This window comes from Pleurodeles waltl, chromosome 9 (genome assembly GCF_031143425.1).
Source record: "Pleurodeles waltl isolate 20211129_DDA chromosome 9, aPleWal1.hap1.20221129, whole genome shotgun sequence".
In the NCBI taxonomy this organism is placed as follows: Eukaryota; Metazoa; Chordata; class Amphibia; order Caudata; family Salamandridae; genus Pleurodeles; species Pleurodeles waltl.
Genome location: NC_090448.1, coordinates 296397823 through 296409956, shown reverse-complemented (window position 1 = coordinate 296409956; position 12134 = coordinate 296397823). Strand labels below are relative to the sequence as shown.

Below are 12134 nucleotides of genomic sequence, written 5' to 3'. Positions count from 1 at the left end.
GCGTTGACTTCAGCGTGTTTCCAGCTCTCGGGGAAGGTAGCAGACGAAAACGAGCTGTTGATGATGGTCTGGAGGTGCGGGCGATGATGTCGACGGCTTTGTTGAAGATGAAGTGTGGGCAGGGGTCCGAGGGGGCACCGGAGTGGATGGAGTTCATGGTGGTTTTGGTCTCTTCCGTGTTGATGTGAGTCCAGGCGTTGAGGGTGATGGCTGGGGTTGTAGGTTCTGTGGTGGTTGGCTGGGTCTGGTGTCCGAAGCTGTCGTGTAGGTCGGTGATCTTACGATGGAAGAAGGTGGTGAGGGAGTTGCAGAGGTCTTGTGAGGGCGTGATGGCGTTGGCGTTGGCGTTAGGGTTGGAGAGCTCTTTGACGATGTTGAAGAGTTCTCTGCTGTTGTGGCTGTTTTTGTCCAGTTTGTCTGTGAAGACATTTCTTTTGGCGGCGCGGATCAGTTGGTGGTGTTCGTGGGTAGCGTTCTTGAGGGCAGTCATGTTATCTGCGGTGTGGTCCTTGCGCCAGGCTTTCTCGAGGGTGCGGCAGGTTTTCTTTGATTCCTTAAGGGTGTCGGTGAACCAGAGCAGTTTTTTGGTGTTGGTCTGTCTCGGGAGGCGTCTGAGGGGAGCGAGGTTGTCTGCGCAGTTGGTGATCCAATTCGTGAGGCTGAGGGCTGCGTTGTTGGGGTCGGAGGAGAAGGTGGGTTGGTTGTCGTTGAGAGTGGAGAGAAGCTGTTCCTCTGGGATTTTGTTCCACTGTCGACGTGGGATGGGTTGTGTGCGGAGGTGGCGAGTCTCGCGTCGGAAGGTGAAGTGGACACATCTGTGGTCGGTCCAGTGCAACGCTGAAGAGTGGCTGAAGGATACGTGGTTGCTGGCGGAGAAGATGGGGTCTAGCGTGTGTCAGGCGATGTGGGTGGGGGTGTTCACCAGTTGCTTGAGGCCGAGGTTGGCGAGGTTGTCGAGCAGGGCGGTGGTGTTGGGGTCGTTGTTCTGTTCCAGGTGGAAGTTGAGGTCACCGAGGAGGATGTAGTCCGGCGAGGCAAGGGCGTGCGGGGGGATTAAGTCAGTGATGGAGTCACTGAAGAGGGCGCGTGGTCCAGGGGGTCCGTAGATGAGAGTTCCTCTGAGTGTGGTCCTGGGGTCGGTGTGGATCTGGAAGTGCAGGTGTTCGGCGGCGAGGGGGGTGTCTTCGGTGGAGGTGGTGATGTTGATGGAGTCCTTGAAGACGATGGCGATTCCTCCACCTACTTGGTTGGTGCGGTCTCTCCTTGAAATCTTGTAGCCGTCTGGGATGGCTATGGCGATGTCGGGGGCAGAGGAGGCGTTCATCCAGGTCTCAGTGATGAAGGCGACGTCCGGTGGAGTCCAGGAGGTCCCATAGTTCAACGGCGTGCTTGTGGACGGAGCGTGCGTTGATCAGGATGCATTTGAAGTGGTTGTTGGTGCGTGGGCTGGCAGGTGCGGTGTTTTCGCGGTGGAAGGTGAGTTTGCAGGTGTGACATACGAAGGGTCCGTGGGTGTGTTTCGGGTTGGCTTGGAAGCAGGTGCTGGAGCGCCCCGGGTTGAGGGCGTGGAGGGTGACGGGGTCGTAGTGGTGCTGCAGGGTTTGGGAGTGCTGGTGGCCAGGGGTCGTGGCGCTGGGCGCATTCCAGGCGCGGACGGGCGCAGACGGGCTTGCCTTTGGGGCGCCTTTGGCGCGCCAGCGGCCGCCATAAGAGGAAGGAGGGGGGGAAGAGGGGTCAGCTGGGGGTGGGGGGGGAGTGGGGCGACGAATGGGAGCAGGGGGCGAGCAGGTGGTGGTGGCGGGAAAGCGGAGGGTGGGGGGGGTCAGGTAGAGGGGAGAAAAGATAGGAGAGGGGGGTTAAAGGTGGCGGGGTGTTAGGAAGAAAAGATAGGAAGATAGGGGAGGGGGGTTACAGAGGTGGAGGGGAGTGAGGAAGGTCAGAGAGAGGAGTCAGGGGCAGAAGAGCAGAAGAGAGAGGAGAGAAGAGCCAGGAAGAAGGTAAAGAAGAAGAGGAGCAAGGAGCAGAAGAACAGAAGAGAGAAGAGCCAAGAAGGAGGTCAAGAAGAAGAGGAGCAGAAGAACAGAAGAGAGAAGAGCCCAGAAGAAGGTAAAGAAGAAGAGAAGCGAGGAGTCCAGAACAGAAGAACAGGGGAGAGAAGAGCCAAGAGGAAGGGTAAAGAAGGGGAGGAGAGAAGAGTCAAGGAAGAGGAGTCCGGCAGAAGAGGAGAGCCCTGAGAAGCAGAGGATACGAAGTACACAGAAGAAGAACACAGATGAAGTACAAAGAAGAAGAATACAGATGAAGACAGAAGAAAGCACACGCAGGTCGTGGTGCAGAAGAGAGGGAAGAAACACAGATGAAATGCACAGAAGAAGAGCACAGAAGATGAACACAGATGAAGAATACAGATAGCACTACACGGAGCAAGGCTTAATAAATCTGACCATAATAGTTAAAGCAATTGATAGCACACCACAACATTCAATTTTTATTTTCTGTACCATAATGAAAAGACACACAAAACTTAATCACACTTATTTTACTAGAGAAAGCCCATATCAATAATTCTATCAATAGAACGGCAAAGAGACGTTGAAATATGTTTTCGTCTTTTACTAACCATACATTACAAAACTGAAATGCAAATACAGACTCTGGCATCATCTGACGGCCAGCCCCGGCCCACACAGAGGGGCTGCTATTTGATAAACTTGTTAATTTGCTAGCACTTGATAAGACTTGTAATACAGTTACTATTGTGAGGGCATCAGAACCTGAATTTGCCCTAGGTCTCTCACTGGACTTCAGAGAGGAATGGATTCGGGATGCACAGAAGAGGGGACTGCTGTTACACACATCTAACCCTTCCCCCTTTACTCCATGATAACCTCGCTGCTCCTTACCCCTCCTCTAGCAGATGGAGCGGCAGCAGCAGGCTTGTAATTGCCAGCTCCAGCCGGCTGACCCCAGAGGCAACTGGAGAGTGACAGGCAATGTGCCCAACTGTGAGCCGGAGCCTGTGCCCTTCGTAGCCAATGGCAGGGTGAGAGGAATCAGAAGCGGGTGAGGGTAGCCAGCCTGGGGGCGGGCCTCTCGGAGCATCTTGGAAAATACAATGGAGGCACACTCACAATGACAGCTGCAGAGGCGGCACCTCCCACCCAGGCAGCAGCCTCCAGTGCGCTGTCCAGGGCTGTTTTTTCACATCAGCCCTTTCCCCTGGGATAAACCACCTTCACGGGCGGGGGGTCTGGCTTCGAGCTTGAGGTCCGGGCTGGGAGGGGGCGTTCCGGGGAGAGGCTGGCAGCCGAAGCGTCAGAGGCAGCGGAGTCCTGTCAGGATGCGGTTCCCCTGCGGATTCCTCACGCCTTAGGAAGCTTCTCGGGTGCTTCCTCCTTCATCCTTTCGCACATCAGAGGTTGGGGTCAGACAAGGGGAGCCCTGCTGACGCATGCAGGAGGAGGTAAGGGATGTCCTCACGGCTGGCAGCACTGGTGTGGCCGCTGCACCTGTTGGCAGGGCGGGGGCTTTAGGGTACGTAGACTGGAAAGATGTGTGTTAGTTGATACAGTGTCAAGAAACTGGAACCTTTGTTTAGATAAAGATGCACATACCCCTGACCAGAAAATGGGACTTGTCTGGCATGGTAATACATAATGTTAGCAATATTCAAGCTCTTCATGAAAGCATGGGCCTTTGAACGTGCACATATGTATTATGCTCAAACTACCTGTCTCGGGCGTGTTGTCTGGTAGTGTTTGTTCGATGCATTAAAACAGAATACACTGAAAAATTTGCTTCACCAGCCCCCTACCCTTTCTTCAGCTGTAATTCAGAATAAAGCCCCAGGAAAATATACCTCACCGGCTAGTGAGCCACAAGAGGGAGGAAAACATCCGTGGAATGTATCTCAAGCGCGACCAGCATCGATCTCCACCTTACCAGCCCGCGCATTACTTAATCTAAAAGAAGACCCTTGCAGTCTGCCTCGCCCACCCGTACACGGAGCAAACAGCAGCCTGTACGTGCCGTGAACCACCACAATACATGGTACTATAGCTGTCACCCGGCTCCACGATGATGGCTTTTTGCCAGTCATGATTTCACACTCAGGAACACTAAGCATGCTGGGAATTATATGCCGATACTTATAATAGTAAGCGACAAACTGCAATGCCCAGCATGTAGGATGGAAAACAAAAACAAAACTGCTTAAAGGTTACCCTCATGACATAATTTCCATTTACAGTTATGGCCTCACCAACCCCAGCACCAGTCTAGAGATCAGATCACCCCTGGAGTTTAACTCATCATCTCGTGCATAGCTACAGAGAATACAGCCCACCTGTAATATGTGCGTCCAGACTACTAGAGAGAACAAAGCACCACTTAAATATACCTCTCAAGCCTAGACCAGTACAAAGAATAGAGAAGCCATGAATTTTACCGCATCTGCTCTTAAATCAATATGGAGTAGTACTTCACCTTTGGAGAATATTTTACTAGATTATATGCTACAACAAAGACTAGAGTAAACCTGAAGTATACTTCAAAAGCACCAGTGACAATATAGAGAACAGGGTACTCTAAAAGTTTCCCTCTTCAAACTTTGGAAAGAGTTAGCTCCTCAGATATGCAGCATAGATTCCCACTTGGCATTCTTGAAGCAACTAAAGACACGGTTGTTTTCTGTTTCCTAATTCCCCCCTTCTTTGAGGGTGCTTCTTTCTGATAGTTAGCACTTTGACGCCTAAGGGTGTAGTGCGCTCTATAAAATGCTAATACAAATACAAAATGATGCACTATAAAGAAGTAAGCACCCTATTTTCCACCAAAACAAATCCTGCCTTAATATAAGTAACATGCAATGTTTAATTTGTGCCAAAGTTTTTCTCAGAAGCCCCCCCCCCCCCCGGCCAGCAGTAATGTCGCCAGATACCAAGCCTGCTTAGTTTTGATTCCACCTCATGCATTTTTAATCCACCACTAGACACTGCCCACCCCCTGTAACTCTCTCTTACATGTTCCTGATTTCTCCAGTCGTCACATTTTTGCAGTATTTCTCCCCCTTCTTTCACCCTTGTGTGATGTTAACTCTCTTGCACTGTGCCAAAGTTTGATGGGGGGAAAATAAGTGCCAGTGCCCCAAAATTAGTGCAGCTGGGCCACACCCGCAACACTGGCTCAAATTAAGCACCAAAAACAGGGCAGACTGATATTTACCTTGGCAGCCCTTATGTCATTTTAGTGATCAAAGCAGTAGTAGCTGGTGATAAATGAAAGTTTTGGGGTATAAATGCCTAACTCATATTTCACAGAACAAGTCCAAGTTTCTGCCAAATTGCTTCAGGAGGTTCTTTTCCGGTGTAAATCTTAAATCATGGAACCAAAGAATGCATTTTACAACTCATATTTCATATAAATTCACTAAAAGTCATACGCTCTAAAAGGGCACTACTGAAATATTCCAATAATTTCATGGCATGCTAACCAAGTTTGACCCACCTGAAGAGTGTTGGGGAATCACCATTCTTCAGCAAATTTTGAGAAAATGGTGTCATCAAATATCCAAACACTAAACATCAGATGCCCACCCAACCAAGATCACATGGGTAGCATCCTGATTTCAGGCACCTCCCTCCCCATCATACACACACACCACACACTCAAAGTACACACAAAGCAACAGGTGCCCAAACACCTACTATCATACCTGCCTACCATCATACACCAACATGTAATGTTATGCTATGTTACAACATTCTTATATGGCACACATACACCCAAAAAAGGGTATCGTGGTGCTAAAGCATCAGTGTAGAAGAAACACAAATTTAGCCAGAGGTCTGTTTGAAAAGCCAGGTTTTTAACAGGGTCCTGAAGTTCATCCAGGAGGTTAATTCTCTAAACTTAGGAGGAAGGGAATTCCATAACATTGGGGCAATCACAGCAAATCTGGTGCCACCAAGTCTCTACCTGTTGAACCTCGGGACCTCTTAAAGGTTTTGATGGAATAATCTAAGATTTCATTTGGGCATATATTTGCAAATTCATGAGGACACAAAGGCAGGATTCTTCCCGTATAGTGATTAAAAGATGATACACCCAATATTAAATGTAGTCTCCTGAGCTACTGGGAGCCAGTGTAGTTTTGTCAATAAAGGTGTAACATGGCAAGATCGGGCTGGCACCATGCCAACCAGGTTTCCTGATGTTGGACCATTTGCATTCTCTTTGGAAGTCATAGTTAAAGAAAGTTAGCATATTCAAACCGGGAGATAACGAGCGCAATAATGGTCTGAATAATGGCTTCTAGAATAAAATATTTGAGATTTTCTTTATTGTCCGGAGTTGGAAAAAACAGGCCGCGGTGACTGCACCTATCTGAGGCTCCATGGAAAGATCCTCATCCACGAGAATCTCAAGACTTTTGAGTGAGTCTTTTGGCACAAGGGGAGTGCCCAATTCTGAGGGCCAAAAGGAGCAGTTCCACCTCTGCAATTTATTTTTGAGTTTTGTCCGAGTTAAGCTTTAGCTGATAAAGGTTCAACCAATTTTGGATATATCGCATTGTTGTCTGAAAGTGCTCTCTGGATTCCGCTGTATCTTCAATGTTAAAAAGCAGTTGCATGTTGTCTGCATAGTTGTATATTTTTACACATTGCCTCTGTAATGTGCGGATCAAAGTGCGGATGAGTGTATTAAATAAGTGGGGGTATAGTGAGGAGCCGTGTGGTACTCAGTAGTTGAGCCTGACCTTAGAGGAGCAAAACGGAGCAAGGCAAATGAAATGAAACTGATCAGCAAGAAAAGACTTCATCCAGCTAATGCTGAGCCTTGCAGACCAGCGGCTTAGACACACTCGATAAGAATATCATGATCCATTGTGTCAAAGGCCACCAATAAATCCAAAAGGACTTATGCCTGGGCTACATCTTAGTCTGCAACTTCCTTCATGTCATCAACTACAGATAATATAACAGTATCCATTGCGTTGGCAGCACAAAAACCTGCCTAATGGGAATCTAGAAAGGAAGAATCCTCTAGAAAGGAGCATAGAGATTGGGCAAAGTGAGCCTCTAATAACTTAGCTAGATAAGGGAGTGGTGAGCTAGGGCAATATTTCTTCAAGGCAGAAAGATTCTCACCAGCCTTTTTAAAAAGAGGAATTACTATTGCCTCTTTGAAAGAATAGGGGACAACACCCTAGCTTAAAGATAAATTGAGCAAGGAGATCACAGGGTCAGGCAAACTAAAAAAGACAAACTTTTGGACCTGAGAAGGGCAAGTATCTTCAGGTGATCCCGATTTAACTTAGGACATCAATTTCAAGACACTGTCTAAGGTAATGGCAGGGAAGGTTGTAAGATTGTAGGATTCTTGTCATTTTGGGAAAAACACAGGTTAAGGTGCTATCTGGGATACTATCCTTTATTGTCTGTATTTTGCTGATGAAGAATGTATTCAAATCATCACACAGCTTCTGGGTAGGGACTACCGGCATGTTTGCATGATCTGTGTTAGAGAGTTCAGTGACAATGTCAAATATCTCTTTATATTTATATTCAGAGTTTAATATCTTATTGGAATAATAGTTAGATTTAGCATCCCAGATTGATTTCTTATAGGGTTTTAGCCATAAGATAAAACTGATAAAACTATTTTTTTATCAGGTGAGTAAGCCCTTTGCCGTTTCCGATCTGCTTGACACAACTCAAGTTTTGCTTTCTTTAGATCTTCTGTGTACCATTTAGGTGCTTCAAGGTGGGGGAATGGTTTTATTTTAGGCATAGGGGTATGTAAATTGCTCGCTTCTCTGAGACAGTCGGTTAAAGCCTCTGCCGACTCATGTACGTTCACCTTGTTAATATGTGTGGATGTTGCCATTGAGTCATAGAAATTCTCGAAATTGACGTGACTCCTGTTTCTCGAGTGGGTGCCGGGACAAATAGAGGGTATCTTTCGTTCAAAGTTGTTTATAACAAGCTTGACTAAATGGCGACCTCAATAGATACATGGGAGAACCCTAACATTGGGCATTGTTAGATTTAACAACCAAACCTGGTCTAAAAAGTGACCTTTAATACGTGTGGCAGTGGATAGCTGTTGGACAAAATTTAGACCCTTGAGAAAATCAGTAAGGTCAAATGAGGCGCAGCCACCGTTTTCCTCATTGATCCAGATGTTGAAGTTACCCAGAAGTAACATTTTTACATAATCAACAACTAAGGTGGATAAAAAATCCACTAAAGATGGGAAAACTGGGACATATGATCTGGGGGGGTGTAGATCAGGATACATATTAGAGGGGAGTTTGGTGAGTCCAATTTTATCATGATATTCTTTGCCATCGGAGTGGATAAGGGGGAAAGCTTAGTAAAGGCCCGTTGCTTTTTGATAATAGTGGCCACCCCTCCACTTTTTCTCCCCTGCGGGCTGTTGTAATTGAGGATATAGTAATTCTCTGGGAGTGTCGCTATGACATGTGCCATAGAGCCCTCTGTCAATCAGGTTTCAGTTAGAAACAATATGTCAGGGGAATCAGAATCTAATATGTAAAATATATCCAATTGGTGTTTTACCAGGGAGCTTGTATTGAGATAAGCAATCATTAATCCATTAGGTAAAAGGTTGTGCACCTTCCTGGGTCAGCTTTGGATGGTGGTATTGAATGGCTGCAGGCTCTCCATTTGAGCACTACCTGATCGCTTAAATTTTAAAATGCCTACGTTGTCTAGTGTTTGCAGGAGGGAGGCCCCGAGTTAGTGTTTAGTGGAGGCTCATGATTAGAGTTCATTTGGGGTATAAGTAAAAATGTGTCCATAGTGAGTGGCTCCTGGCCCAGGACAGATGCAGACGGGCATAGACGGGCTTGCCTATGGTGTGCCTTTGGTGCACGAGCGGCCCACCCACTGCGTGCTACCACTGCGCATCCGTGCTGCCGCCAGCTTTTTTGGGTACCGGTGCTCTTACAGATTCCGCCCCTTGCAACCTGATTGGTTCCCCATGCAACCAATGGCAACAAGTCAGCAAGACTGAAAGGCATAAAGTAAATAACTTGAATTCTCCCAAAATCGAGTAATGTGAAAATAAGCAAAAATTGTTCAAGTGAACAGCTTCAATAACCGTTAAAATAGACAAAAAAGCGGCTATATGTTTCTGCACCTACGGCCAGTGTGTCCGCGCTGTGGCCAGCTTTTGTGGGCAATGGAGCTCTTACAGACCCCGCCTCCTTGAAGTCTGATGGTTCCCTATCCAACCAATGGCAATGAATCAGAGCGTCTAAAAGGCGCAAAGTAAAAAACTCAAACTCCCTTAAAATCGAGTAATGTGCAAAGAAGCAAAGATTGTGCAAGTGAACAGCTTTAACACCAGCGAAAACAGGCAAAAAGCGACAATGTTTCTGCACCTACTGCCAGCGTCTCCAGAGGTCTCCCCAAAAGTAATAAGATTTACAGGTCGTTCAAAAAAGAAACTCATTAATTAGTCCAGTACTTCAGGGCCTTGTAAAAAACAAGGCAACTGTATTTCTCCAGGGCAGCAAAACTTGTAGGTAACTATAAGAAATTTGTATAGGGGACAGTCGATGTTCAAGAGGGACCAAGGAAGTGAAAGCGGTCATGTGATTTGGTGGCTGCACTGTACGCCATGCTTGAATGCAGATGCTAACGAAAATATTAGTCAATTATTTTATTTGGAATGAAAATGAGAATTTATAAGCAAAGTGTGTGTTTTCGGGGCTTGGAAACGCCCGAAATACCTGATACTCACCATCCCTGAAAATATCCACTTGTCCCACAGTCCACGTGGAACTTTCTAAATGTTCTCTATGGCTGAATAACCGTAGGACAACTTCTACATGTCCCAATGCCACCCCTGACCCGTTAAGTGGTGTCATGCTGCTGCAGCAAACACATGGTTACATTACTGATCCAAAGAGAGAACTTTGAGTGACTTGTAACTGCACCATTGTTCGCATGATTAGAGAAAGCAGCGTGCACCCTGTAAAATTAACCTACAATATCGGTGTGATTGAACAATATTGGAAACAAAATGAAGCCAGGTATGTAAGTCTAGATTTTGTATTCCTAATTTCACATTTATTTACCTATCCAATACATATATCTGCAAGGTGCCTAGATGGGGAGTTGGCAATAGTAAATTTATACTTTTCTATGAGCACTTACCTTTAGATATTTGGTCCCTCGATATTCTTCTATCTCAATATTGTTGGTGTCGATATTGAATTGTACAACCACAACAAACTTACAGAACGAGTAGCTCAACAAAAGGGTACAGACATTACTAATCCCATCAAAAAGTATGTGGCTGCTCTAATCACTAGTTCCCAATAACCAAGCATTGCCCATGAACTGCAAGGAAACCTCAAATAGAACTGCATCTTATCTAGGTTTACTTTCCATGCCATTCTCCAATATCCCTCTTATAAATCTGGAAATTGCTCTCACTGTAGATTAATATTTCTTGAAGAGTAGCAAACACGCCTCATTCGTTCCGTTATCTCCTTAAATAACAGGCAGAAATGGTGCTTGTAATTTTGCGCTTAAGCTTTTGTCCAAAAATCACCTGGTTGAATGGTCTTTTGAAGTTTCAAAAGGAGGACCTTACTCACTAGGCAAGCAATCAATTCGTACCTTTCACTGAGACATTTAGTGACTGCTACAATCCGATCCATTTCTCTCCTGTCTAATATTTTGAAAACACCCATGTAGCATATTCTAAAAAAATGTTTATGATTATTGGGGGCAGCCTGGAAAAATTACTTTTGAATTACAAGTGTTGGACCTTCTTTATTTTTCTTTTGCTGCTTTAAGATGTGCTGTTTGTGTCATTGTGCCATTTACAAGGGTTAGAGAAGTGGTGCTTTAATATTTTTGCGCTATTGAAACATTACCTTGAAATTTACATTGTCCTTGGTTTAGCCAGATATTGTGGGGCACAGAAACTCTCTTGTTAAGACTGCTGGAGGTTAAACCACCAGCTTAACGAAGGCTGTCAAAAAATCCACTTTCAACTTTCCTGAACTTCCTCCATGGGACACTTGGGCAGTGAGTGAACCTGTAACAGGTATTTTACCTCTGTCACTGATTTCCTGTTCTGTTTCTGTCTGTCTTTTAGGAGCGATACATTGAAAACAGTCCCCACTATTACCAGTTTTGGCAATAATTGTGATAAAGAAGACCCACAATTAAGAAGATTTTCTAACATATGCAGGTGGCCAGATCCACTGGTAACGCGTTTCTAAAGAACAAAGAACTGATGCCCGGGCCAGCAGCCACGTGGGTGAAGGATGAGTTCCAATACCACCACCTCAGTGATGGACCTCAGCCGGGTTGCCACCCCTTGGACTTCCACGGGCAGGCCTGTGGGCACCACAATGATGACCGAAATAAACAATCATAATACGACCAGCACTCCGGTCCCTGAAGGTGCTGGGCCGAGTATGGGGTCAGTGCTGCTGTCCGTTGGTAGCATCGCCCTGATTGTACTGGCAGTTGCTATGGTAAAAATGCGATTGTGTGAAAGATTTGGGTTTTCCAGATATGGTAGCTGCATAAAAGTTCAAACCTGCAGCAAAGGGAGCAGACATCTACCTAGACTTAAGCTTGATGTGTAATGGAAAGGTAGAATTGCCCAACACAATTTTACAAACACTAAGCCAGTCTTGGACACAAGCACATAAAACAAGGGGTACATTTTCCACAAAAAATCATTAGAATGTTTGGTGGAAGAAATGTAAAAATGTTTGTCTGTTGCGATTTATTCATATTCCTATCATACCCAAAAGATATTCACTTCTCTTCCATTTTTCTTGGAACATTTAAGATATCAAAACCAGATATTTATTTCCCTCCATATTTACTACTCTTTGCCCTCATCACTTACATTTTGCTCTAGATTCCTTCTCTGCCCCCTGATGCCCCATAACCATTGTCACACAGACTTAGATATTTCAATTTTCTATTTTTTACTTTCAAATATTTCAGCACCTGGTTCCTCTGTCTCTCTCCTCTTCCTTTCATTATCCAACTTATTTCCATCACACTTCTTTTCAGATTTTCTTTATCCCGATAACATTAATTCAGACTTTTTCTTATACTTCACTTCCTCGT

The 12134-nt window shown here is 45.6% G+C and overlaps 1 protein-coding gene across 2 annotated transcripts in view; it reads left to right on the top strand.

Annotated features, from left to right (window-relative positions):
• The first annotated feature begins 3061 nt into the window (after nucleotides 1-3061).
• Nucleotides 3062-12134, top strand: part of C9H3orf18 (chromosome 9 C3orf18 homolog) — a 49063-nt gene continuing 39990 nt past the window's right edge. Inside the window, exons 1-2 of one of the 2 annotated variants that reach the window (XM_069206764.1) lie at nucleotides 3062-3463; nucleotides 11140-11524. In XM_069206764.1, the coding sequence (XP_069062865.1) occupies nucleotides 11312-11524 (213 nt within the window). In that variant the 5' untranslated portion in view covers nucleotides 3062-3463; nucleotides 11140-11311. The remainder of the gene's footprint in view (nucleotides 3464-11139; nucleotides 11525-12134) is intronic. The other variant, XR_011198665.1, reaches the window with a different exon arrangement.